General features: G+C 39.0%; 1 protein-coding gene across 1 annotated transcript; it reads right to left on the bottom strand.

Moving 5' to 3' along the window:
• Positions 1-4,272: 4,272 nt before the first annotated feature.
• Positions 4,273-20,997, bottom strand: LOC140234289 (uncharacterized). Its single transcript, XM_072314349.1, has 5 exons — positions 20,308-20,997; positions 11,765-11,979; positions 7,362-7,451; positions 6,436-6,540; positions 4,273-5,363 (listed from the first exon to the last, which is right to left on the bottom strand). Exons 1-5 carry the CDS (start codon positions 20,432-20,434, stop codon positions 5,277-5,279), a joined length of 624 nt encoding a protein of 207 aa, XP_072170450.1. The 5' UTR covers positions 20,435-20,997; the 3' UTR covers positions 4,273-5,276.
• Between the last annotated feature and the right edge of the window lie 3,820 nt (positions 20,998-24,817).

Genomic DNA, 24,817 nt, shown 5'->3' on the forward strand with positions numbered 1-24,817 from the left:
GTTTCAAACCATAAGCTCAAAGTATAACAAAGAAAAAGAAATGAAGCATCGTTTCGTTTCATATTACTCGTGTTTTTAGTGAATGCTTGAGGCGTTTTCTATGGTCTTTTTTTGAGTCATCACGTAGGTGTTTCAGTTTGATCAAAAAGTAAATTGACTGATTTTGCTAACAGGTGAGTCGAACCCAAATATCGAGGAATCAGGTGCCACCCCATATTATGATAACGTGTTGTGACTGTGGGAAAATCGAACGAATAAAGAATCATAAAAGCTGAAGTTAATCAATCAATGCTAACAGATTCAAGTATGTTCAGTTAATTCGCCCCGTATTCGCCCCGTATCTCAACAGTCTGACAGACAAAACTGTAACAAGGAAAAATATTCAAATTCATGAAATTAGGAAATTAGGAAAAAATCATGAGGAAAATATTTCTTTATCTCTTCCATATTTCCCTCTATCTCGTCATACCGACCTCTCTCTTTACTTCCCCTCTCTTTCTCTCTCTCTCTCTCTCTCTCTCTCTCTCTCTCTTTCTGTCTCTGTTTCTCTTCATTTTTATCATGAAGGTTCAAACGTGCTTGAACTAAACAAGAACGCAACCAGAAGAAAATGCCAAATTATACTTTCTAACACCGGTGTGCAATGTGTACAGAGTACAGACATAAAACTAGTACATTGTACTCCTAAAACTGCTGCAAGTGCACAGAGATTTTGTGAAACATTCGTCCTATCAATTCATTTATTTCTATACTGTGATTAATAGTCCAAGTCGCTCATGAACATGTTTGGTCATCTATCAATTCATTGTGGTTTACTTTTCACATCGAAATATTAAAAAAGGACTATGAATGCGTTATTGCGAGCACTTCTTGTAACTGTCCAACCACTCCTTTGACTACGTTATCAATAATTCCGCTTACGTGACTCTGAGGAATAACACGACAGCACACTTGATTGATCTTTCAAGGCGGACAAAATCCTTTGCTTTTAATTCATTCTTGCAAACAAACGTGTCTGCAACCAAACAACACTACCTACACGCAAATCATAACAGTCCGAAGATTTGATACGACAATGTATATAAAGACTTTTTTTTAATCATAGAAAGATACAGCAGACTATCAGTGAATAATTTCTATTGCACACACAAAATAGAATTTAAGCTCTTAATATTTAGACACTATTTGCACGAGACAAAATGAATGAGGGACAGAGAGGAGAAATCAAAATGAGAAGACATCGCATTAAAGAAAAAAAAATTGCCTTTATGGCTGCCAACAGTGAATTTCAAGTTCCTAAACATTTTCATACACTGCAAGTAAGAATCAGTCGGTGTATTGATCGCGTTGTCACATTCATTCTTATATGCTAAATCTAGAGGAACGACCAAATTGACCCGACCATTTTATCTGCCAATTCCATCTGCCAATCTAAAAGTTCGTAATAAAGTTTGAATAGTCACGTTCTGCCTGCTTTTTGAATTTTAATGATAGGCCTTTACCCAGACAGTTGCAAATAATTGAATCCCACGTGAATGCATAACGTTAAGTTGTCGTGGTTCCACTTCTCATTCTTGGACGTGCAATCCCCTCAGACAATATTTTTGGACCAGGGGGTGTTTCACAAAGACTAAGTTTAACTCAAGTTTGTCTTGGTTTATGGGTGACCGTTCATACTCCTCTGCTTGGCCTGTCTGTGCCTGGCAATTGGTACACCATTGCTCAAGGGGATTCTCCAATTTAATGTTAGTACCGGTAGTTGCACGGCCATCCATATTAGTTGCAATTTAAGTCGAACTTAAATTGTCCAATTAATTAGAGAATGAATTAAACTACAGTACACTCCCAATATATATCATTGGTTATATCGAAATTTCGTTTAAGTCCACAGTATAGTGAGTATAGATACATAGATAATTTTGGGACCTGAATTTTTATTTCGTTGTATCGAGAATTTTGTTAAAAAACCGTTTTGTTTTTTTTTTAATGATCGTGTACTCTACTTCGCTTGAAGAGAGACTATACTTCAGTGTCATGTACTATAATAGATTGTATCCGCTTGTCTGCACAAATCGAACGTTATTATATTTTATTTCTTTTTTATTCAAGTGAAATGGAAAACAAACACGCTGGTCATTGTGCGATTATGCATGACCATACACCTCGCTACACCGAAGGACATCTTCCCACGGTGTCCTACACACGACCATGGGCCGTGTACGGTGAGTTTGTCGGTTACCCTCAACTTTTGTCAACATTCTTAATTTCTCGTTGAATGTGAAATGCGGCCTTGTAATCACAGCCTTTCAATATTGAAATTTCATCTACGATTGTTAAAAGACTTGAATATGTATCACATTTGAAAATAGGGCCTACATACTGTACTAGATTTCACAGTACAGTGCACATCGCACACTGGCCCCTAGACAATAAAATAATTCTATTACCCCCGAGATCGGTTAAATGTTACATAATTACAAAGAACTTCCGACCTCGGTGGAGAATTGTGTTTCTCCGTTTGTCATATTACTAGGACTAGGGAATGTCGAACGCATTATTTTCCTGTCCACTTGCACGCTAATAATAAGAGATGGCATACCACACGTTATTGTATGTCCCTTGAATAGGTTTATATAAAAACACATTACACATACATTTACACACGACACACAGCGTACATAATGTACGCAGGGATACACACACACACACACACACACACACTCAAACACACACACACACACACACACACACACACACACACACACACACACACACACACACACACACACACACACAATCCATGTCTCCCATCCCTACTTTGGTTACCAAACAAATGTGGATACCAAGAAAAATCCCCAAACCAATCTGCGAAAGCTTGTTTAACGGAATACTGAGCTGGCTTCAAACTATCTATTTGTCAACTGAGTCAAAATTCCCTCCAAAATCACCAAAAATAACATAGATAAAAGTGAACACTGCAATAGTTGTGTGTAAAACATTGGACAATTGAAATGACCCACACTATAGTCTGTATAAAATACAGAAATATAAGAAAAAATATATCTCCTTTCGAATAAATATACAGCGGACAAAATATTTCAGTTACACTACTTTTCTTACTATACGACAACACTGCTGCTGAAGCGTATCAAACCTGATTTTCTACACTGAGAAAGAGAGCAAATAAAGAAAGAAACTGGATTTTAACGCGTTCGCTTGTCACAATATGTTGGTATGTAAAGCATCATGGTAGCCTTTTGGAAAGGTAGCTCGCTATAATTTGAGAACACGCACAAGGAGTGGCGTGGATTCCCACACACAGCGCGCGAGCGGCGAGATGCGATCCGATCGCTGTGTGAGTGCAAGTTCCTTGAGAGTTGCCTTTGCAAAAGGCTAGCTAGCATCATGGTAGATCACGAATCGAGATATTATCATTCACCCCAAATGACAGCCCGTAAGGCTTGAGGTACGTAACGATGACGTCACAATGTAAAATCGATGTCGATATGGAAAATAACCAACGCTCTGTGACAGAAGATGATCCTCAGTCATGTCAGTGAAGGAGAGATGTGATCTGAAGCGCATTTCATGAAGCGTTTTGTCAGATTTTTTTTTCTGACAAACTGATATAACTTACTGAAATCCTTGCATCTGATTGACTTAGAGCGAATTTGTCCAACAAATTTGTCGGACAAAACACTTGATCATTATAATTATGTATTTTCAGCTATTTCAGAATGTTTGGCTTTCTGACACTCCATGGTATACTATTTGTGAAATGATGTCCAAAGTAATTATGACATTACAAAGCAATTCTGACATCGCGCGCTATTTTCATACCGTCACTCTTTTTACTGTAACAATTTCTAACAAAACAGTTGTGACATCACGACATCTCATTCTCCACACAACTTCTCGCCTCACATTTCCCCTTCTTTGGTTCAAACTTTTTATCCAAAATATAAAACAAATTTACTCTACTTAAGCTTTTAACCAGAAACTCTCAAGGCAAAACATTATTTGTCTACTATTTCAGTGGGGTCTACATAAAGCAACAACAACAAGAACAATAACAACAATACTGTTATAACAATTATGGCACTTCATGTGGAACAAAAAACCATTTTTTTGTGATAAAAATTATCACGGACATGACACTGAAGTAGTGCTACATGTTTGGGGGAAATTCTGTAGATTGTAAATAAAAATCCGCAAATAACTGCAAGCACAGGAAGTTATCGCTGACAGTATGCCTTCCCAAAGTGCTTTGACAAACCCATGACACAATAACGCATGATGATTTTGTTGTAGGGGAGTGTGTAATGTCCAAACCTCAAGGTTTGAAAGGCTGTCTTGGAGAGTTATTTTACCCTCGACTTCTTCTCACCCAACCCGCTCTTATATACATCGTAATATCTTTCTTGTAAGTCCTCGGGGTAAGAAGCAACAACACAAATCTCTGATTTTCTCCCCTAATTTACCATGATATTTCAAATTGTGCTTGCGCGGGTCCGAGATCTTGTGATGATCCATGAGTGTACTATTTCAGATAAATGTCGTACTAGGTATTCGGGATTGCCGCCTTGAGTCAGCATTGGTAAACACAATGACTATAAATATCTTTACAGTATCGTATAACATTTTAAAACCATATATCTGAAAGGAAACTCTTTTTTGACCAAAATTTTGGATCTGAAGTCCATATACGGTTCGACCAGGACGCTTGGCGTGAAAGACATACTTCCTGGGAAGTAACTTTGACTCGTCTCCTACATGGACTTGTGTGTTTTGCCTTTGAAGGAAGCAATATTTCGGCAACCTGCAAAACTTCTCGTAGCCGGCTAAAACGCAATGACACTGGTTTTAGGAATAGGGAGACTGCTCTTTGTAAGATTGCCCCGATGTCGACTGCAGCTTCTTAAGGCGACCGTGTGACCCATATCATACCCTCATCGTTTCGTGGAAACGTTAACAATTCGGCGATATCTTGGAGAAATTTCACTGCTCTAAAGTGTATCACACTTTCCCCACCAATCGAGTGGGTTTATGACTGCAAACTTGCTCTGAAAATCTCTATTTTGAGCAGTTGAGGTGCTTTGTTAATGACGAGTTTCTCGAAAGGGGTAGCCACTGGTGCCTCGTTGGCAGGGTGATCCCCTGCAAGTCTCCAATGGTGGCGCACCGAAATCTCGCCTAGACGTGAAAACAGTCATGATGTCATCGAACAGTCCATGACGTAACGGGCAAGCTATATGACGTCAGAAGCGAACGCTTGGTCACCTGCAACATTCGGAGTGCTCGTCTTCCTTGCCCAGTTTGATGCTCTTCGCCCGAGGGCTGGCGCACGGGTTGAGCTTCGGATACTGCAGGAAGAGACAACAGAACCACATCAGTGACGCTGAATCGAATAGCGCCCTCTTGACTCATTGCGCTATCACAAACATTTGCACACACTCGACATATGGGTCTCATGCCTATAAATAAAGTGGACCAGCCGAGCCCCATCACTTATTGGTTACAAAGGTACTACAATAAATTCAGAGAAAATATAATAAATAAGCCGTACAAGCATGTTAAAAATTAATTAGGTATTGTTGATAAGGGTGAATCCCTCAACAAAATGCATTTCATTTGGAGTCTCGACCCTTTCTCTTGTAATTACTGAAGGGCGGAGTAGGTTTGATTCGATGCAGAGTCAGAAAACACATGAAATTATTAAAACAATTTTTTTCTAAGGATTATTGAGAGGAGTTTGAAGAGAAAAAGCCCCCCCCCCCCCTCAAATTTCAGGACTTGAATGAAATAAGCTGATCTACTTATTGAAACACAAAATACACTAAATCTTTCGTGTATATTATTTATCGTTTTACATGTTTGTCCATGGAAAATTATTCAGAGGTGTGAAACTCGCATTGCTAAATGCTGTTGTGTCTTGCAGTGGGCGCCAAACTATACCATCTCAAAATTTGCTCGTGGTTTCTCTCGGGTATGTCGATGAAGGGCAATTATCAATCAGTTGCAATAGAGACGACTCAATGCGAAAGTTCATTAATTTGAAGAAAAAAAAAAAGAGAGGCCAGGGCCCTGTTTTATGAAGAGTTAAAATTGACAATAATCAATAGTTGATTTCAACTGTAAGACTGTGGCAGCCTGTGTAGTAAGGAAATGTAAAATTGATTTTATCTTTTGATAAAACGAGGCCCTGATCGATATTCATCAGTTAAAGTCAGTATATCTTTTTCAACCTGAGTCCGTATATTTGATTTGAACATGGCAATCTACGTAGAGGTACCAAAAATTTGGAACTAAATTATGCGAACGTCTCAAAAGATCTGTTCGTTTGATTATCAGTAGCACATCATGAGTGCACATCTACCCCCACACATAGATATGGTTGTATTGGTCACGTGACTGTCTAGAGTTTAAAAAATATACCGTATATTTCAGAATCTGTTTGGCGAGGATGTGGAAAGCGTCGAAGACCAAATGGTTCTCCCTCGCGCTGACCTCCACGTAAGGACACCCGAGGCCTTCGGCCAGCTGCGGTCGTTACACATCAATGTAGGACGGTGAGATGAGAATGACACCACGCAGACAATAAGGGAGACAAAGAAGAACACATGGCAGTTTGATAAATTGACAGATAGAGTCACACATTCCTGACAACGATTAAAAGTCTATGAATGTGCAGTATTCAAAACAATAACAAAAGCTTGCAAGCAAATGAGTTCCGCGTAATCTAAATATCGAATACGATATGCCCTATTGATTTTTTTTATTCATTTTTTTTTTTTTTTTGTATACATCACCTTGATTCAAGTTCAAATGCGTTGATGTGACGGGCTTGTCCATTCGAGGTTCGGTTCTACCATATCGGTTAAACAATGAATAAAGTATTGTATAATTCTAAGTTCATAGGTAGCTTACACTGCAACCTTTAGAACGTATGATCTATAGCTGCTGTTTTGATCTCCTATTCAGCAAAAGTAAAAGAAAATGAATGAAATTAATGAAAGAACTTCCAAACAAATAAGGAGAAGCCCACTGGCGATATCAGTAAACTTAGAATCAATCATATCAGTATATGCGATGTATTATTGAAAGGAGCGGAATTAATCTTGGAAACTGTTGCGTTATTCTGTACAGCTGACTATGTTTAGCTCTTGTTACTTATCAATTCATTGTTTGTACCGCACAAAAAATGTATGTAATAATTCTATGAATATGTCAGTTCATTTTCAAGAAGCATTTATTTTGTCGCTTATTTATTTGTTTACTTTTCCAACAGCATAGAGATTGGAGATCTAAACCTGGTTTATGTTACTCCACATCCAAGTAAAAAGTTGCAAGCCACTACTTACCGCATAACCATGCTCCATGCTTACTTCCCGCCAATCAGCGAGATCCACCTTGTTGCCTAGCAACATCCAAACAGCCTCCGGATCAGCGTTCTGCGTGACAAGGACAGAAACATATACGAGCACGCAACGTTATGCTTTGAACAGAGTATTTGGAGGTTTATCATTTTAGGGATATGGATACAGCTTACCATTTAGCAAATATTTAGTTTATTTCCATAACTTATGTTCATTACTTTATCCAATGACGTACTGAAAGATGCACAAATACAAAATGCATCATCTCTGACATAGAGTCGGGCTTTCCAAGACAATAGTGTGTTGTCTTTATGATGATTCTCCTTTATTTCATGACCAACCTTTGAATGATTGGTGTCTTCACGATAGCTTTGTTACCTCGTCATTCACCATCACATTAATTATAATCGTTTGAATAAGTTGACTAGTGACTATTTCCAAGAAATGGAAATTTGTTTTCTTGTAGCAAATCTTTTTAGTCTGGTAGGCTTTCTTTTCTTGAACAGCACTACGCTGTGAGTGCACACTGACTGCAAAGCGACTGAAAGTAGAATTCATATCGATCTATATTTAACTGTTTCATCATCACTGAGCACGTCACTATAACTCATACTATTTCGAGATACTTTTCTTTTGAAGTGTTCTATGGAAAATGAATTTTAACGAAGTCTAAAGGACTAGCAAGGTATGTGCTTTTCACACCCTGAGCCCCCTTATCATAACGAATAAGCCTTCATAATGATCACTGAATTCGCACTCTCCCGTGAGCTGAAATGAGGGAAATATTTCCCACATGAAAATCAAAAAATAAACTCATTATATTTCTTATTCGACTGACTAAACTGGAACTGCTTATCTATAAGTCACATTTTGACTGGCAAGATTACGAGGCTGTTAAGTACATGAGGTTATGCAAGGTCATTGCGAAATTTCTTGTTTTTTATGCCTTGCGTTCACGTACCTTACGATACACATGATTGCTGTAAGCATTAAAATGACTATAGCACTGAATGAGTGCTCCTTCAAAGAGTATATACCCTATTGTTGGTAAAGAGTAAACACGTGACGTATTTGAGAAGCTATTTGTTGCCCGATGCTGTAATATGTCGTTTGTGCATTCACCCCTCACTTTTGCAAACGTTTTCGGCATGATATCAGAATAATGTCGATGAAATAAGTTATGACGATGTCCTATCAAATCATAAAAAAGAAGTCATGGATATAGAATTAAGTTGCTTTGTTGTCATTTTTTCTGTTCTTTATATTCATAACTAGCATGACTAGGGAGAAAAACAGGGGGTTTCTTCATCTCTGTGAAATCATACGAATTTGTGTATACATGTATTACAAGCTCGGCATAAGAACAGCGTCTGAATTCACTCACACAAAACATCTCCTCCGCAAATCTCTGTGTTCGTACCTGGCACCTGATGGTACAAAACTACGACGGCTGTGTTATTACTAAAACAAAGATACTTTGTGAATTAATGAGAGACACATTAATGTGTATTACGTGGTTTAAACCCATGATACCACCATACATGCTTGCTATATCAAAGGCCACATTCTTGCATTATCTTAGTAATAGGTTTGAACAAACAAACGTTCCCAACTCGGGTAAACACTCAGAACGTACTTGAAATAATATGCGAAACAAAACAAACCCATTTCTTTGTGAATTAATGAAAGACACATTGATGTGTATTACGTGATTTTAACCCATGCTTCCTATACCATACTCCACATTCTTGCATTATCTTGGTAAAAGGTTTGAACAAACAAACTTCCCAACTCGGGTAAACACTCAGAACATACTTGAAATAATATGCGAAACAAAACAAACCCATTTCTTTCCGTACACTGTCTTATCAAGGCATATAGTATACGGTGCCAAAGATTTAGAAAAGCACGAGTTGGAGGTATTTGACCTTTCACCATACGTGGCCATGATGTAATTGTGGCAGAATATTAACTCTGCCATTACCCCGGTTATTATAGTCTATGAGATACCAGTAGTATTGGAAGTTGTGGTTCCAAGTTGGTTAAGTGGTCTCACCACTTGAAGTGTCTGATTGCAAACGAGTTAACTCCATTCTTGTCTATTTAAGATATTTGCGATTAAATGTGCTAAAATACAGAAAATAATAAGAAAATATGGGTTATTTTTAATCATAACCTAAAAGAATATTCCATGTTATGTAACAAGGAATGTATCACTGGAAATGTCTTATTTTGCGCTATGATCTGATGATGGACTTAATCTTTGGAAACGGCACTTAATCCATTTTGTAATCAAACTTTTCACTTGATGTTTCCGGTTTTCATATTATATAAAACACATTCTCCGGTGGCCCAATTTCTGTGTGTGCTCAACACTATCTCTAAGGGGTTAAGGTATGACGACAGAGTTGGAGAGATATAAATTATATGCGAAATCTCAGTGACACATAAGGGACGCATAAAACCACACGTAAAACAATAATCAAGACCTGCTTTGAAGTCCTGTTAGAGATAACAGACTTCGGAAGTGTATAAGAAGGTGAAATGAAGCTTTCTCGAGAAATAAGAAGTATTATTGTTTTGTATTACGCAATGATTTCACTAGTGCTTGTGTGAGGCAAGCAGTAATAATATATCATTCTGTCGCGCGGGAGAAAGAAATGAAGGATGAGATAATATGTTTACCAAAAATAATCAAATTCATAGCTGTGCCACCGGAAGCGCGAGTGCTCTTCATTTACTGAGTACCTCACGCAAGGACTCAATTACAAAACACACACACACTAATTTGTACAGGACCGGGATTTTGGAATTCACTTGACTCTGCTGTTACCTGTTCTGTTAGTATTTCAGTTCTTAAGCTTAAATTGCAAAGTAGTATTAGTATTTGAATCAATGATAGAGTTATATTCTTTGTAGTTATCAGTGAAATTTCTTTGTATTTGTACCTGTTTATTTCTGCTAGCATTCTCCTAATATTTCAAGGTACTTTCGTTGCACTCTGAGTAGTCATCCTGCAAGCCTATTTTTCTATACTCTTTATGTTAGCATCAATGCTCTCTCTCTCTCTCCCTCTTCACGCCCCTCCCCCATCTCACGTCTTCTCAGATGTTCCGATCATTTTTTGTTGTTGTTGTATGTATATAGTTATCTATTGTTATTTTACTCGACAGTGTTTCAGTAGTTATGCCAACTTCCAGAATAATGGGTACAACAGTTGATACTAGTTTCTCTCAAGTCAATTTTTTGTTTGTGGCACTTTCTCCCCAAGCCAAGTTTTCCTCGTCTTTCAGTACATCGTATTTTAAAAGCACCCAACCTTATGATTGCTATGTATGACACTTGTATTTGAGAAAAGGAACAAAAGTAAAATAAGGTCAAGTTCAGATAAACGGCACTTGTGTTGATTTGCATTAATTTCTTGAAGGTTGAGAGCGTAGAAAAGAACAACTCGAAATGAAAAACGGCTGTCTCTTCTAAACGGTGTATTATCACAGCGGAATGATGACACTAAGGAGGATCTCTCCTCGATGACACATAATCTAGGTCATTCTAGACTATTGAAAGCAACATCCCTCATTTGCAAACGTTCTTAATGTTTGGAGGGGAAAAAATAGAACAATACAATGTCAACGAGGGCTCATATTGCACAACAATCACGGCAGTATTGTTATAACTACGTGAGAATGAACATCGATGGCCATTGTTAAAAGTCTTTTAATCTTTTATTATGGTAAGACGTCCTGTGAGCATCTCAAAATGGTCCTTTGCGGCGCGTGACTAGAATGATAACTGTGTTCCTTGTTAATTTGTTTAGTACATCCCATACGAGATTCTTTCTCTCTACCGCTCTTCCTCTCTCTCTCTCTCTCTCTCTTTCTCTCTCTATTCGAAGACACTGCTCTTTCTAACGGTGATGATATCGATAATAATAACAATAATAACAAGGTCTTATTTACCCAGGGTAGCCTCTTCAGTGTTGCCACTGCTCTACCAGAGGGTTCTGCCATTATTATCACCCTAGCGTTGCCAAGTACCCATTTATACACCTGGGTCGAGAGGGACATGGTGGGGAAAACATCTCGTCACTGGGCGGGATTCGAACTCAGGTCCTGCGATCGGGAGTCGAGAGCCTCATCCACTATGCCACGGCACCCCCGTCGATTGATATGATATTCTACATAATACTAGTACATTATGTGCTAAATGATTGGAGAAAAGCCGTTTCATGGATATGTTAGATCAAGTTAGTCCTATTAGCGCTCTGAGCACTTTGAAATGTTGAAGCCATGTGACCATTAAAGAAAAAACAAAACAAAACACAGTATCATCTTAATCCACATGGCTCATCTTAACTGAATCATTACATTTACCCCTTCGCCCCTCACCTCGATGACCATTGGGATCCAGACTTCCTTCAGGTGCTTGAACGAGTCTAACCTGGTGACGTCAAAGACTAGGACCACGCCCATGGCCCGTCGGTAGTAAGATGCGGTGATGGCATGGTAGCGCTCCTGACCCGTGGTGTCCCAAAGCTGCAACCGCACCCGTGTTGGCCCCTCTCTATCGTCAAGGGTCAACTTGGCGACGCTAAAATCTACACCTGTTTCGACAAAGATAGAAGCAGGAACAAACTGAATAGAATAGAATGTGTCTTTAACCCTCTGTGTGCCACGTTTATTTCCTGGCCATAGGTATAATGTGTGAAATTCGTGTACATTTGACTCATTGGCACCAGAAGGTTTAAATGGACGCGTCCGGATGATTACATGTAGGTAATGCATTCCAACACTAAGAGTGTTTTTCCACACATTTAAAGTTATACCATTGTCCAAAATGAGTTCAAAGTTTGCTCAAAAGTTTGTCAGGGGTCTCTTTGCCCTGACGACTATACCAATAAGAGCTGATCGAACAGGAACAACAAATATATATCAGACAAATACACATGATGATTTCTGACCAGCCAATCTGTTGGTTTAAGTTTGTATGCATATTCGTTTGGGATCCGTGCCAAGTAATGGACTACACGAGATGGTAAATTGCCCTCCAATTGGTACCATGGGTACTCCTTGCTCGACTGATGGATTGGATGGATGAACAAGTTTTCCTCATATTTATTCGAAATCTGTACGTTTTCTTTTCATTTTTGATTGATTAATGAGTCCATGTGTGATTAACCCCTATTCGCTTGATGGTTTTGTTTGTAAAGTGGTATTTGAATAGATACACACACACACACACACACACACACACACACATATATATGTATATATATATATATATATATATATATATATATATACTGTATATTAATTTCTGGGAACAGTGTAAGATTTGGAATGTCTTAGTCATGCGGTCACGAAATCGTTCTAGTGGTATAGAACGTACTATGCGGGGGCGGATTGGACCAATAATGCATCGGGATTGAGAGAGAAAAAAAAAACCCCACAAAAATGAACACGTCACAAAACATCAACTGATCGATTCATGATACAAAAGCTTAGTATAAAGGGGGTGATGTGGTGGAATGGTGAGACTGTGCAGGCTTACAGTACAATTTCCAGTCATGTTCAAGTTCATTCGGATAAATAGAGTATAGTTGGCAGAATACAATGATAAAAGTTTCATACTTAACGGGCTTTTAGCATATCATAAAATCGTCTTTTTGGTCGATGCAAAGCAACTAAAATTCAAGCCATCCTTGAGACAAATTGAAGAAACCCACACCTGAATAACTAAGTCAGAATGAATTCCGACATAATTTTCCACTGCATTATTGGGGTGATGTCCTTGGTCTATTTTCAGTTACCACAATTAATATGTATTCATATTCATGTTTACAATTAAATTCATCGAGTCATATTATACTTTGCTCATTTTAACATTATGATAAAAGATCAGATAGTTGTAATATATGAACCATTTGATGTAGATAATATCAGAGCTGTGTTATTTGTAACTATGCGTGCCAATATCTTAAAGGGTGTGTACAGTTCTGGTCGAGGTGACGATTTAGCTTTTAACGTTTTGCGAGATATTCAGAAACCACTCTATGAGATGTCAAAGAGCATGCAGTTCTAAGGGGTATCAAAAGTTTATTCAATGAAAATCTGTTTCTGAAATGGCTGAGATATCCAAAAACAAGGTGAAACAAAGAGATCCTAATAAAGTTGTGGCATGTCGCCTTTTATTATTAGCACTTTTTTTTTGATATCTCAGCCATTTGAAAACCAATTTTCATCAAATAAACGTTGAATCCTTCTTAAAATTACATGCTCTTTCATATTTCATAAGAGGCTTTTCATTATCTCACTTAGGAATGTTCAAAGCATGAATCCCCACCTCAACCAGTACTGTACAGTCCCTTTAACAAAGTATACAAAATTTTCCTCTTAACAAAAACACCACGAATATGAATCAAAGTGTGGATATAGGCCTATTACGCGTCAAGGGAAACATTGCACTCTGCTGTTATTTTGCCTTTGACATGAAGAGTACAGCCAAACACACGGATTGGACGTTTTTATAAAGTATAATTGGACGACTTTATGGCATAAGGCAGCTATTGACTTATAAAATTCTAACACAGATATTTATTACGACACAGTGATATCGGATGCAACCACATGACCCATTCTGGCCAATGAGAAGAGGTGATTTACTTACGTCACTACAACTCTCCTATTGGCTGGTACGAGAGCAGTATAAAAACATCCATTATTAGAAATAGTTCAGTTACTGTAAGAAACGTTCACTTTGCAAAGTCAGCTTTGCTCACTCGTTAAAACTCCACGAGAGTATGGATATGATGTTTTTTTCTTTGTACATGTCAAAAAGGAACAAATTCAGTGAGATCTGTGAGACCATACATGCTACAACGTCCTCACCATCATCAAAATAGCCATTGTTTATGTGACCCAACATTCCTATTTCACTGTTCTGACACACATAAAAAATAAGAAACCTAGAATGTCTTCACATTTGTTCGTTCCTACTATTTTGATAAAAGTCTCGCTATACCATACGACCTGCATGTCTACACGTTTATTCTTCGATGTTTTAAAGGTGTATTGTTGGAAACCCCTCTGAGTCAATAAAAAGAAAGAATGGCGGCATATTGTGAATAAAAAAAACACCCCAACAACGACTTAATATTATAATCTCCAGTCGTGGAACCCGCGAGCCAATATTTTTTTTTTATGACGTCATACATAGGCGCCGGAAGTGGGGGGGGCAGGGGGGGCGGCCGCCCCCCCCCCCAATCCAAAAAGTGGGGGGGCAAAACGCATTTTTGCCCCCCCAAAAAGCCCCCCCCCCAAAAAAAAAAAAAATAGTAATAATAAAAATGAAAATAAATGAATAGACAAAGAAAGTAAAATAAATATGTATATATATGAATAAAAGGGAAAAAATATGGCTACAAACGGCAGCTTTTGGACTGTAAAATGTCAAAATTTTCAAGCTCGCTCGCTTCGCTTGCTCGCATCCAGCAGTTGAGCACGATGCGCCTCCCCCTTAATTTCTAAAGCGAAAAACATAGCTACGACGGCAGTTGTTGGACTCTAGAATGTCAAAATTTTCAAGCTCGCTCGCTTCGCTCGCTCGCATTGAATCGTTATGCCATTCTCCTAATGTTGCTGACAGTAATTGCCAGTAGTTGCGCCCGATGCCCCCACCCCCTAATTTCCAAAGCGAAAAATGAATATAGCTACAAACGGGAGTTTGGGGACTGTAAAATGTCAAAGTTTTCAAGCTCGCTCGCTTCGCTCGCTCGCATTGAATCGTTATGCCACTCTCCTAATGTTGCTGCCAGTAATTGCCAGCAGTTGCGCCCGATGCCCCCCTTAATTTCCAAAGCGAAAGGTATAGTTACAAACGGGAGTTTTTGGATTGTAACATGTCAACATTTTCAAGCTCGCTCGCTTCGCTCGCTCGCATTCAATCGTTATGCCACTCTCCTAACGTTGCCGCCAGTAATTGCCAGCAGTTGCGCCCGATGCCCCCCCCCCTTAATTTCCAAAGCGAAAGATATAACTACAAACGGTAGTTTTTGAACTGTAAAATGTCAAAATTCTCAAGCTCGCTCGCTTTGCTCGCTCGCATTCAATCGTTATGCCATTCTCCTAACGTTGCTGCCAGTAATTGCCAGCAGTTGCGCCCGATGCCCCCCCCCCCTAATTTCCAAAGCGAAAGATATAGCTACTAAACGGGAGTTTTTGGACTGTAACATGTCAAAATTTTCAAGCTCGCTCGCTTCGCTCGCTCGCATTCAATCGTTATGCCACTCTCCTAACGTTGCTGCCAGTATAATTGCCAGCAGTTGCGCCCGATGCCCCCCCCTTAATTTCCAAAGCGAAAGATATAACTACAAACGGTAGTTTTTGAACTGTAAAATGTCAAAATTCTCAAGCTCGCTCGCTTTTCTCGCTCGCATTCAATCGTTATGCCATTCTCCTAATGTTGCTGCCAGTAATTGCCAGCAGTTGCGCCCGATGCGCCGCCCCATTAATTTCCAAAGTGAAAGATATAGCTACAAACCCCAGTTTTGGGACTGTAGAATGTCAACATTTTCAAGCTTGCTCGCTTCGCTCGCTTGCATTGAATCGCTATGCCATTCTCCTGATGTTGCTGCCAATAATTGCCAGCAGTTGCGCCCGATGCGCCCCCATTTATTTCCAAAGCGAAATATATAGCTGCAATTAAAACTCCAGTTTTGGAACTTTAGAATATCAAAATTTTCAAGCTCGCTCGCTTCGCTCGCTCGCATTTTATTGTTATGCCATTCACCTTATGTTGCTGACAGTATATAATTTGTCGATCGTTTCACACCGTCATTCCATAATCCATGTAAGGAAAACTTACAATGTTCCTCAAAGACTGTGTTGTTGAATGTATCACATTCCGTAATGTATTGTAGTCCCATTATTGCTCACGCACACTCGCACTTGTAAGCATACAGACCGTCTAAAATTACTTTATGGTGCCCCCCATGTTTCGACCCACCGTACGCCACTTTACATATATATATATATATATATATATATACATGTATATGTATATGTATATATATATATATATATGTATATATATATGTATATATATATAATGGTATTATTATCCGCGTGTTGGAATAAGAGCATGAAGACGATGAAGACAAACAAGTTGACATAATGCATTAGAATCCAACTTCATTTATTTGTAAACCAAATTTTCGACCCTTGCACGGATCTTCCTCAGGGTAACAGTGATATTTGTATTTGAAGCTCAGCACAGATAAATAATAATAATAACAAAGAAACGCGCCTGGTTGTCAGCTTAGAGTTTGAGCTAGGTTAGCAACCAACACGCACGGTTGTTAGCTTAAAATTTGCGCTATCTTCATGAGTGCAAAATCCTTAAACTCAATTATGACGTAACAATGCATCATAAAATGCATAAGAAGTAAGACATAGACATTTTCAAATCAAACTGATCGTTTACCAGCCGCGCAAAATACATACCAACACGCACGGTTGTTAGCTCATAATTTGCGCTATCTTCATAAGTGCAAAATCCTTAAACTCAATTATGACGTAACAATGTATCATAAAATGCATCATAAAATGCATAAGAAGTAAGACATAGACATTTTCAAATCAAACTGATCGTTTACCAGCCGCGCAAAATACATACCAACACGCACGGTTGTTAGCTCAAAATTTGCGCTATCTTCATGAGTGCAAAATCCTTAAACTCAATCATGACGTAACAATGTATCATGAAATGCATAAGAAGTAAGACATAGACATTTTAAAATCAAACTGATCGTTTACCATGATGCAGCCGCGCAAAATACATACCAACACGCACGGTTGTTAGCTCAAAATTTGCGTTTTCTTCATGAGTGCAAAATCTTTAAATTCAATTATGACGTAACAATGTATCATAAAATGCATAAGAAGTATAGTAAGACATAGACATTTTCAAATCAAACTGATCGTTTACCAGCCGCGCAAAACATATAGGAACCCGAAGAGAGCATAACGATTAAAATATGCAGATAAAACATTCTAAAGGCATGTTTGAGTAATAGCCGGTAAACTTTATCGAATTGGGCCTAAATTGAGGCGCAGAGACAAAGAGATATACTACTTATAGAAACTATATTTGCCTAGCCATGACAGGTCTCTGTTCAGCCCAGTCTGAAAACTCTTGCTACGAATTATAGCGCGCAGTTCAGCCAATTTTCTCTCATCCGCGGATTTATACCCGCCTCCGAAGAGGCAGATCTTAAGATCACTTAAGGAATGGTCGGTTTGGCTGAAATGCTCGGCTACTGGGAAACCGGTTCGGCGTTGCCTGATTGTACATCTGTGGTTATTGAATCGCATTCTGAAACTTGTACTTGTTTCACCAATATAGGCTACTCCAGGGCATTTGTTACAAAGAAAACAATACAAAACGTTACTTGAATCACAGTTGTGAGCAGGAGGATAGATGGTATAATCAGATGAGAGCTGTACGGAGTTATCCGTTATTATGTGAGTGCATATCTGACAGCGCGTTTTGCCACATTGTTTGTTACCTCTAGGTTGAGGTGGGCCGGGTAGCTGATTCCTCACCAGTAATCTTTTCAGACTGGGCGGCTGCCTCTGTGCATGTAGGGGGGCCCTAGGCATGATTTTAGCAAGTTTTTCGTCGACCGTGATTGTGGGCCACTCTTTCTTGATTGTAAGGGCAAGTTGGCGACCTTTCGGGTGATACGTGGAGACAAAGGGGACTGCTTCTTCCCCTTTGTTTTTTCTTTTTTGTACGAGAAGAGCCTCTCTACTTTTTCGGCTCACCCTTTCCATGGATTTCTTGATCAAGTTGATCGGATAACCGCGCTCAATGAAATGCCTGCCTAGTTGCAGTGCATCCGATTCGTAGGTATGAGGGTCGGATGTTATTCTTTTGTACCTCAATAGTTGGCTGTACACTATTGACTCCTTGATGTGCGTAGGATGGAATGAGTTATAATTAAGATAGGTGAAGGAGTCAGTCGGCTTAGTGTACACCGATGTTTGGAGTTTCTGCCCATTTGGGGAAAGAGTGACCGTGACGTCAAGGAAGTGGACTTTCTCTTGTGAACTTTCCATGGTGAATTTGATGTTACCATCGTGTGAATCAAACCTTTCATGAAAGGATTTGAGGTCATTGGTATCATGTGGCCATATCATGAAAATATCATCTATGTACCGGAGGTACAAACTGGGTTGAAGATGGGATTTTGAGAGAAAGTCCTCCTCCAACTCGGCCATGAAGATGTTTGCGTAAGCGGGAGCCATTTTTGTACCCATTGCAGTACCTTTGCTTTGAAGAAAATATTCACCATCAAACTTGAAATAGTTGTGTTTGAGGATGAATTCTGCCAATGTCGCTAAGTCGTCAATTTCAGCATGAGAATATTCCGAATGACGACGCAAGAAGGATTGCAAAGCCTGAACACCTTCCTCATGAGGTATGTTGGTATATAAGCTTTTCACATCCATAGTCACAAGAGTGCATCCCTTCGTAATTTCGGTAGAGTTTATCTTGTTCAAGAAGTCTGTGGTGTCTTTAACATAACTTCTGATATTAGGTAAGCATGTCTGAAGTTTTTTGTCGACATACTCTGACATACACTCCGTAATCCGCGGATGAGAGAAAATTGGCTGAACTGCGCGCTATAATTCGTAGCAAGAGTTTTCAGACTGGGCTGAACAGAGACCTGTCATGGCTAGGCAAATATAGTTTCTATAAGTAGTATATCTCTTTGTCTCTGCGCCTCAATTTAGGCCCAATTCGATAAAGTTTACCGGCTATTACTCAAACATGCCTTTAGAATGTTTTATCTGCATATTTTAATCGTTATGCTCTCTTCGGGTTCCTATATGTTTTGCGCGGCTGGTAAACGATCAGTTTGATTTGAAAATGTCTATGTCTTACTATACTTCTTATGCATTTTATGATACATTGTTACGTCATAATTGAATTTAAAGATTTTGCACTCATGAAGAAAACGCAAATTTTGAGCTAACAACCGTGCGTGTTGGTATGTATTTTGCGCGGCTGCATCATGGTAAACGATCAGTTTGATTTTAAAATGTCTATGTCTTACTTCTTATGCATTTCATGATACATTGTTACGTCATGATTGAGTTTAAGGATTTTGCACTCATGAAGATAGCGCAAATTTTGAGCTAACAACCGTGCGTGTTGGTATGTATTTTGCGCGGCTGGTAAACGATCAGTTTGATTTGAAAATGTCTATGTCTTACTTCTTATGCATTTTATGATGCATTTTATGATACATTGTTACGTCATAATTGAGTTTAAGGATTTTGCACTTATGAAGATAGCGCAAATTATGAGCTAACAACCGTGCGTGTTGGTATGTATTTTGCGCGGCTGGTAAACGATCAGTTTGATTTGAAAATGTCTATGTCTTACTTCTTATGCATTTTATGATGCATTGTTACGTCATAATTGAGTTTAAGGATTTTGCACTCATGAAGATAGCGCAAATTTTAAGCTAACAACCGTGCGTGTTGGTTGCTAACCTAGCTCAAACTCTAAGCTGACAACCAGGCGCGTTTCTTTGTTATTATTATTATTTATCTGTGCTGAGCTTCAAATACAAATATCACTGTTACCCTGAGGAAGATCCGTGCAAGGGTCGAAAATTTGGTTTACAAATAAATGAAGTTGGATTCTAATGCATTATGTCAACTTGTTTGTCTTCATCGTCTGTATATATATATATGTATATATATATATATATATATATAATAGATGTGTGTGCGTGTGTGTGTGTGTGTGTGTGTATGTGTATATTGTGTAACATATGCATGGTCTAATCTTGAGCCCCCTCCAATGTTTGCCCCCCCCCCCAATCCAAAACTGCTTCCGGCGCGCCTGACGTCATACACACCTGTTGTTATCTGCTCTGTTTCTTCAAATGTTCCCTCAGCACAGCGAGTTACCAGTGAGGATTTGCCGGTCGCAACGTCCCCTATCATTATGGCCGATAGAAGGAGATCTTCGAAGATTCCGGCCATATTTCAAGCAGTGATCATAGGTTGCCCCCAGTGTCACGTTCAAGTAGTCCCAGACATTTTGATGTGCTGTTTGTTGACGAACTCGCTTTGAAATAGATGATTGTTCACTTCTGCTCGTTACTGGTGACGTACAGGTCCTACTGCTCTACAGCACCCAACCTCGCCCAGAGCCTTTGGTCATAATGTCAATATCCGAACACAAACAAGATTATGTACCGTATTCTCTCATAACGTGCGTGAAATCGCGTAAGTGTGTTCACCTGCGATGTTTATCTATAGTTGTACCAACTCATCTTCTGATGGCTCAGGACAACATTGACAATAATATCGTGATTTTGTCACCTTGTTGAGCTTCATATCCCGCAGCGAAAAGTGTCTTCCAGATCCTTGGCACGTTTAGTCTTATAGTCTAATTGTACAGGGGGAAAAATCACATATAGTTATCAAGCTTAATGGTGGGTGAGAAAGAGACAACAGTCATTAGCGACACCTGCGTGATTTTCGGCGCAAAGTGAGCTGTGTAAAGACTGGCGCTCCGTGCATGCAAGCGGCGTTGCCGTGAAGTCCGTCACTGACAAAATGATATTTCGAGAGCAGACGACACTGGCAGCTCCCGATCGACTTTGTCGGAAACCTTGGCAGAAACGCTGTCCAATGCTAACTCGTGGTAGTCAGTAGTTATTCCATGGGAATGTGTATCAGTGCATGCGCATCTCCGGTACATAACAGATTTTCACATGACGCCTATTCAGTGTGGAAGATGAGTCACTTCAACACGTTTTCAAACACAGGAAATGTTGACCTGTTGGGTTGTGGACCCCGACTAAATTAAATTTAACATTGTCCGGTAATGAAGCAGACGAACATGATCAGCAACCGATGTCAAATCGATTGTATCGGAGGTTTCGATCTCTGAAGCATTCAATAAATATCGTAAAGCAATCTGTAGTCGGCGTTTCAAGGCTAGTCAGATTCCCTCTCATCGTGATTACCCATTCACGATACATGTAATATCCGTTTTTCCTAGGCAATCCTTATGTCGTTCTCACGCCGATTAAATCTTCCAACGCGATTCTCGGGGCTGGATGTTGAGATACTCTGTGATTTCCTGTCAGATGAGCTTCAGCTTGCAGGAGGCCGATGAATCTAAGCATGGAGCTCCATGATCTAAGTGATTAAAACGTGGGGAAAGTGAAAAAGCGTTAGGATTCACGAGTAAATCATGGTCCGTACTGTTAAAAAGGTGTTTCTTTCATATAGATTTATATCACTGACTCCTGAGTAGCAGCGGGTCAGTCTGCAACGTTCACAAAGTTACCGGTACGTAATAAAACGTATGCGTCCCGGATGTAGCTTTAGCTGGTGTGTAGTGACAGTACTATTCACAGTTAAGGCGAAATATTGAAATCCAAAACTTCCAACGTAAGTGATCTCGAAACCCGATATTCTAGCAATATGTAACTGTCAAAAAAGACAAGCTGCTCGGGAATAAAGATGCCACAAAATAGTGTCATAAACTTTCGGGATACCGGGCGGAAGCTCGAAAGTTTAGCTGTTATGACGCTTGAATAGCAATCTGGAGGTCGTTGGTTCGAATCTCACCAGAGTATGAATGCCCATGATTTTTACCATGGTCATTGCTCTAAACACGCGAAATAATCGGTGCTTATTTACATCGAAAAAGGGCAATATGTCAAACATCAGCTGCAATAAACAAAGAAAACAACTTACTTCAAGTGATTTTATTTCTGTCACTACTATTACATGTAGGAAGCTGTCAAACTGCAATATCAGTGGCATTTTAGACAGACAAACTTCGTAGTCCTCTTTCGGAGAGAGCATGTTATGTGTTGTGTCACAACAATAAATATATCATCATCGTGTCATGATGATTACATAGCATTTTATTGGGTGTGATATACTAGTGTACTTCTCAGTATTTTAAGGTACAAACTAATAAAGGCAGCTGTAAAGGGAGAACATTATTTTGTTTATCATGAAAACCATGTCTGGAACCGACATTCCTGGGGCTTATCTGTTTATCTTTGAAAACATAGGAAATCATAATCATGTCTCAACTCTCTTATTTAATGTCTCGTTTTTCTAACTGTCTGACTGAGTCAATTTATTAAAGTCGACTTGTATGTAAAGGAAGTGTCTTTTCATTCTAGACTCGTGGTGACATTTCAAAAGAGGAGAACTCGCATGACTTTTTAATTCGTCTCCAATCGATCAAAATACAGAAAAGATGATAAACATACAATTTGTACTCTATTGTAGGGATATCATTGATGTTGTTTTCATTCGTACACATTGCATGTTGCATCATACTGTTCTTGCTCGAGGTGATTCACAAGTTATTGTTGCTGTTGTGCTCAGGACTTCTAGGTGCTAACAAATTGCTCCCTGCGAAACTAATACGTTAATGTCGTTTATCCTGTCGAGGGCGTGAATAGAGGAAAAGACGATTTAATATCAGTGAGATAGAGGAAGAGCTGAAGATAACAATGGAAATTTTCAAACACAATCGTTCATATAAGCTTATTGTTTGAATTATTCTTGAAACTATATACACACAAGGCTTAAAGAGCTATTCAGAAAAGGGCTTTTTACACTTGTGTTTCTTAACCCCGGACTTTCTCTGACCCAGGACTATCGTTAGTCCCGTACCAATATTTTCAGCTTTTTACACTCGCCAATTAGTCCCGTACTATCTCTTGTCCGGGGCTAAGGAGAAAACTGACCTTTTTACACTCGTATTTCTTAGCCCCGGACTTTCCAAACCACATGAATATTCATAATTACGCTGTGTACTGTATACACGTACACGCACGCACCGGCAGCACTTGATTACCTCGTTTCTGATTGGTCAGTGAGGGTCGGACTTCGTCTCCGTTGCTTAGCCCAGGATTATTTTTTCGTTCTGTTTACACTCACTTGCTTGGCACCGCAATTGCGGTGCTAGCACCGCAATTGCGGTGCTAACCCCTGCTATTTTGCAGGGCCAGATAGTACCGTACTATCGGTGGGGCTAGCCCACTTTGGCAAAAACGAGTGTAAACAGAAAGTGGGCTAAGGATAGTCCCGTACCAACGGTGGGGCTAAGGCCCCCCCTTAGCCCCACCGATAGTCCGGGGCTAAGCAAAAATTTACAAGTGTAAAAAGCCCTAAATTGTCCGCATGGAGGTCAGTTAAGATCGACAGTGCCGTTAAGATAAAGAATCTGATTAGTGCTGATACTATTATTTAAGGTAAACACAAGTTGTGACATGGCCGACTTTAAATCTGAACAGTTGTACGAAGTTACATGTTATGGCCTGGTGACTATTCTACCAAGACACGATGGAGAAATAACAAGTAACAATACCTTTCAGCGTTGATATTGTGATGACGGATTAACAAATGACATTCAAACAACTTGATATATACAAAATATCTGAAGTCACATGCAGTTCATCTCCACGTCATGTATGATGCAAAGCTGACTTGATACACAGGACTATTATTATAAAGGGTGTTAAATAGGAGTTATTAGAATTCTTTGGTTCATGATGAAATGTCATATACCTACATGAGAAGATTGGCACATCGTAGCTGGGTCTTGTAACATATCGATTTTCAAAAGCGGTGAAAAACACATTTATCTTCGAAAATATTTGTCTTCAAACAAGGGTCCAATGAAAGCAAAAGCTAGCGTTAAGGAAAGTGTGTTTATCTCAACATCAAACGTGTTGTAACTATTGAGGTTGCTCTTATGAGCAAAATTTGCAGTATGACCTTTTTTGCCCTTGCGTTTCAATAACTTTCCAATTGAAGAATCGTTAACCTTTACAACGACAATCCTCTCTTTGAATCCACACATTGTTTGACTATTAATCCTGGTATATAGTGTCATACCATTGATCGCGATCAAAACATGGTCATCGTCCGATTCAACGCATTTATACTGGCAGTTTGTTTCACCTAACAAGAAAGACTGATAGAGATGTATCTATAGTGCTTCCTGACAAGATGTTTTTGCCATCATTGTAACGACACCGCGTCTAAATAAAGAAGTTCTGAGAAAGAAGGACATCTTGAGCGAGCTAAAACCATGAAGCAACCAGCAGAACTACCGCGTATGTCCATGGGAATGAATCGGTACTGAATGTCGAGTAAACATACAGAGTGCTGCATGGCGATTTACACAGTGGTCAGTCTGCCCGTATGTATTATATGGATTCGTCTGAATTTTTACAGGGCTCGTGACATGCTTTCATAAATTTATTTATTTATTTATTTATTTATTTATTTATTTATTTATTTATTTATTTATTTATTTATTGGTTTATTTATTTATTTATTTATTTATGTATTTATGTATTTGTTTATTTATCTATCTAT

Source organism: Diadema setosum, chromosome 10 (assembly GCF_964275005.1).
Source record: "Diadema setosum chromosome 10, eeDiaSeto1, whole genome shotgun sequence".
NCBI classification, from domain to species: Eukaryota; Metazoa; Echinodermata; class Echinoidea; order Diadematoida; family Diadematidae; genus Diadema; species Diadema setosum.

Bases quoted from the DNA above. Each gene is read 5' to 3' on its own strand.
- LOC140234289 (XM_072314349.1), bottom strand. From the start codon at position 20,434: ATGGCCGGAATCTTCGAAGATCTCCTTCTATCGGCCATAATGATAGGG. The intron at 7,452-11,764 runs GTGAGGGGCGAA...CTTGTCACGCAG, and splicing joins GGATCCCAATGGTCATCGAG to AACGCTGATCCGGAGGCTGT. The intron at 6,541-7,361 runs GTAAGTAGTGGC...TAACGACCGCAG, and splicing joins GCATGGAGCATGGTTATGCG to CTGGCCGAAGGCCTCGGGTG.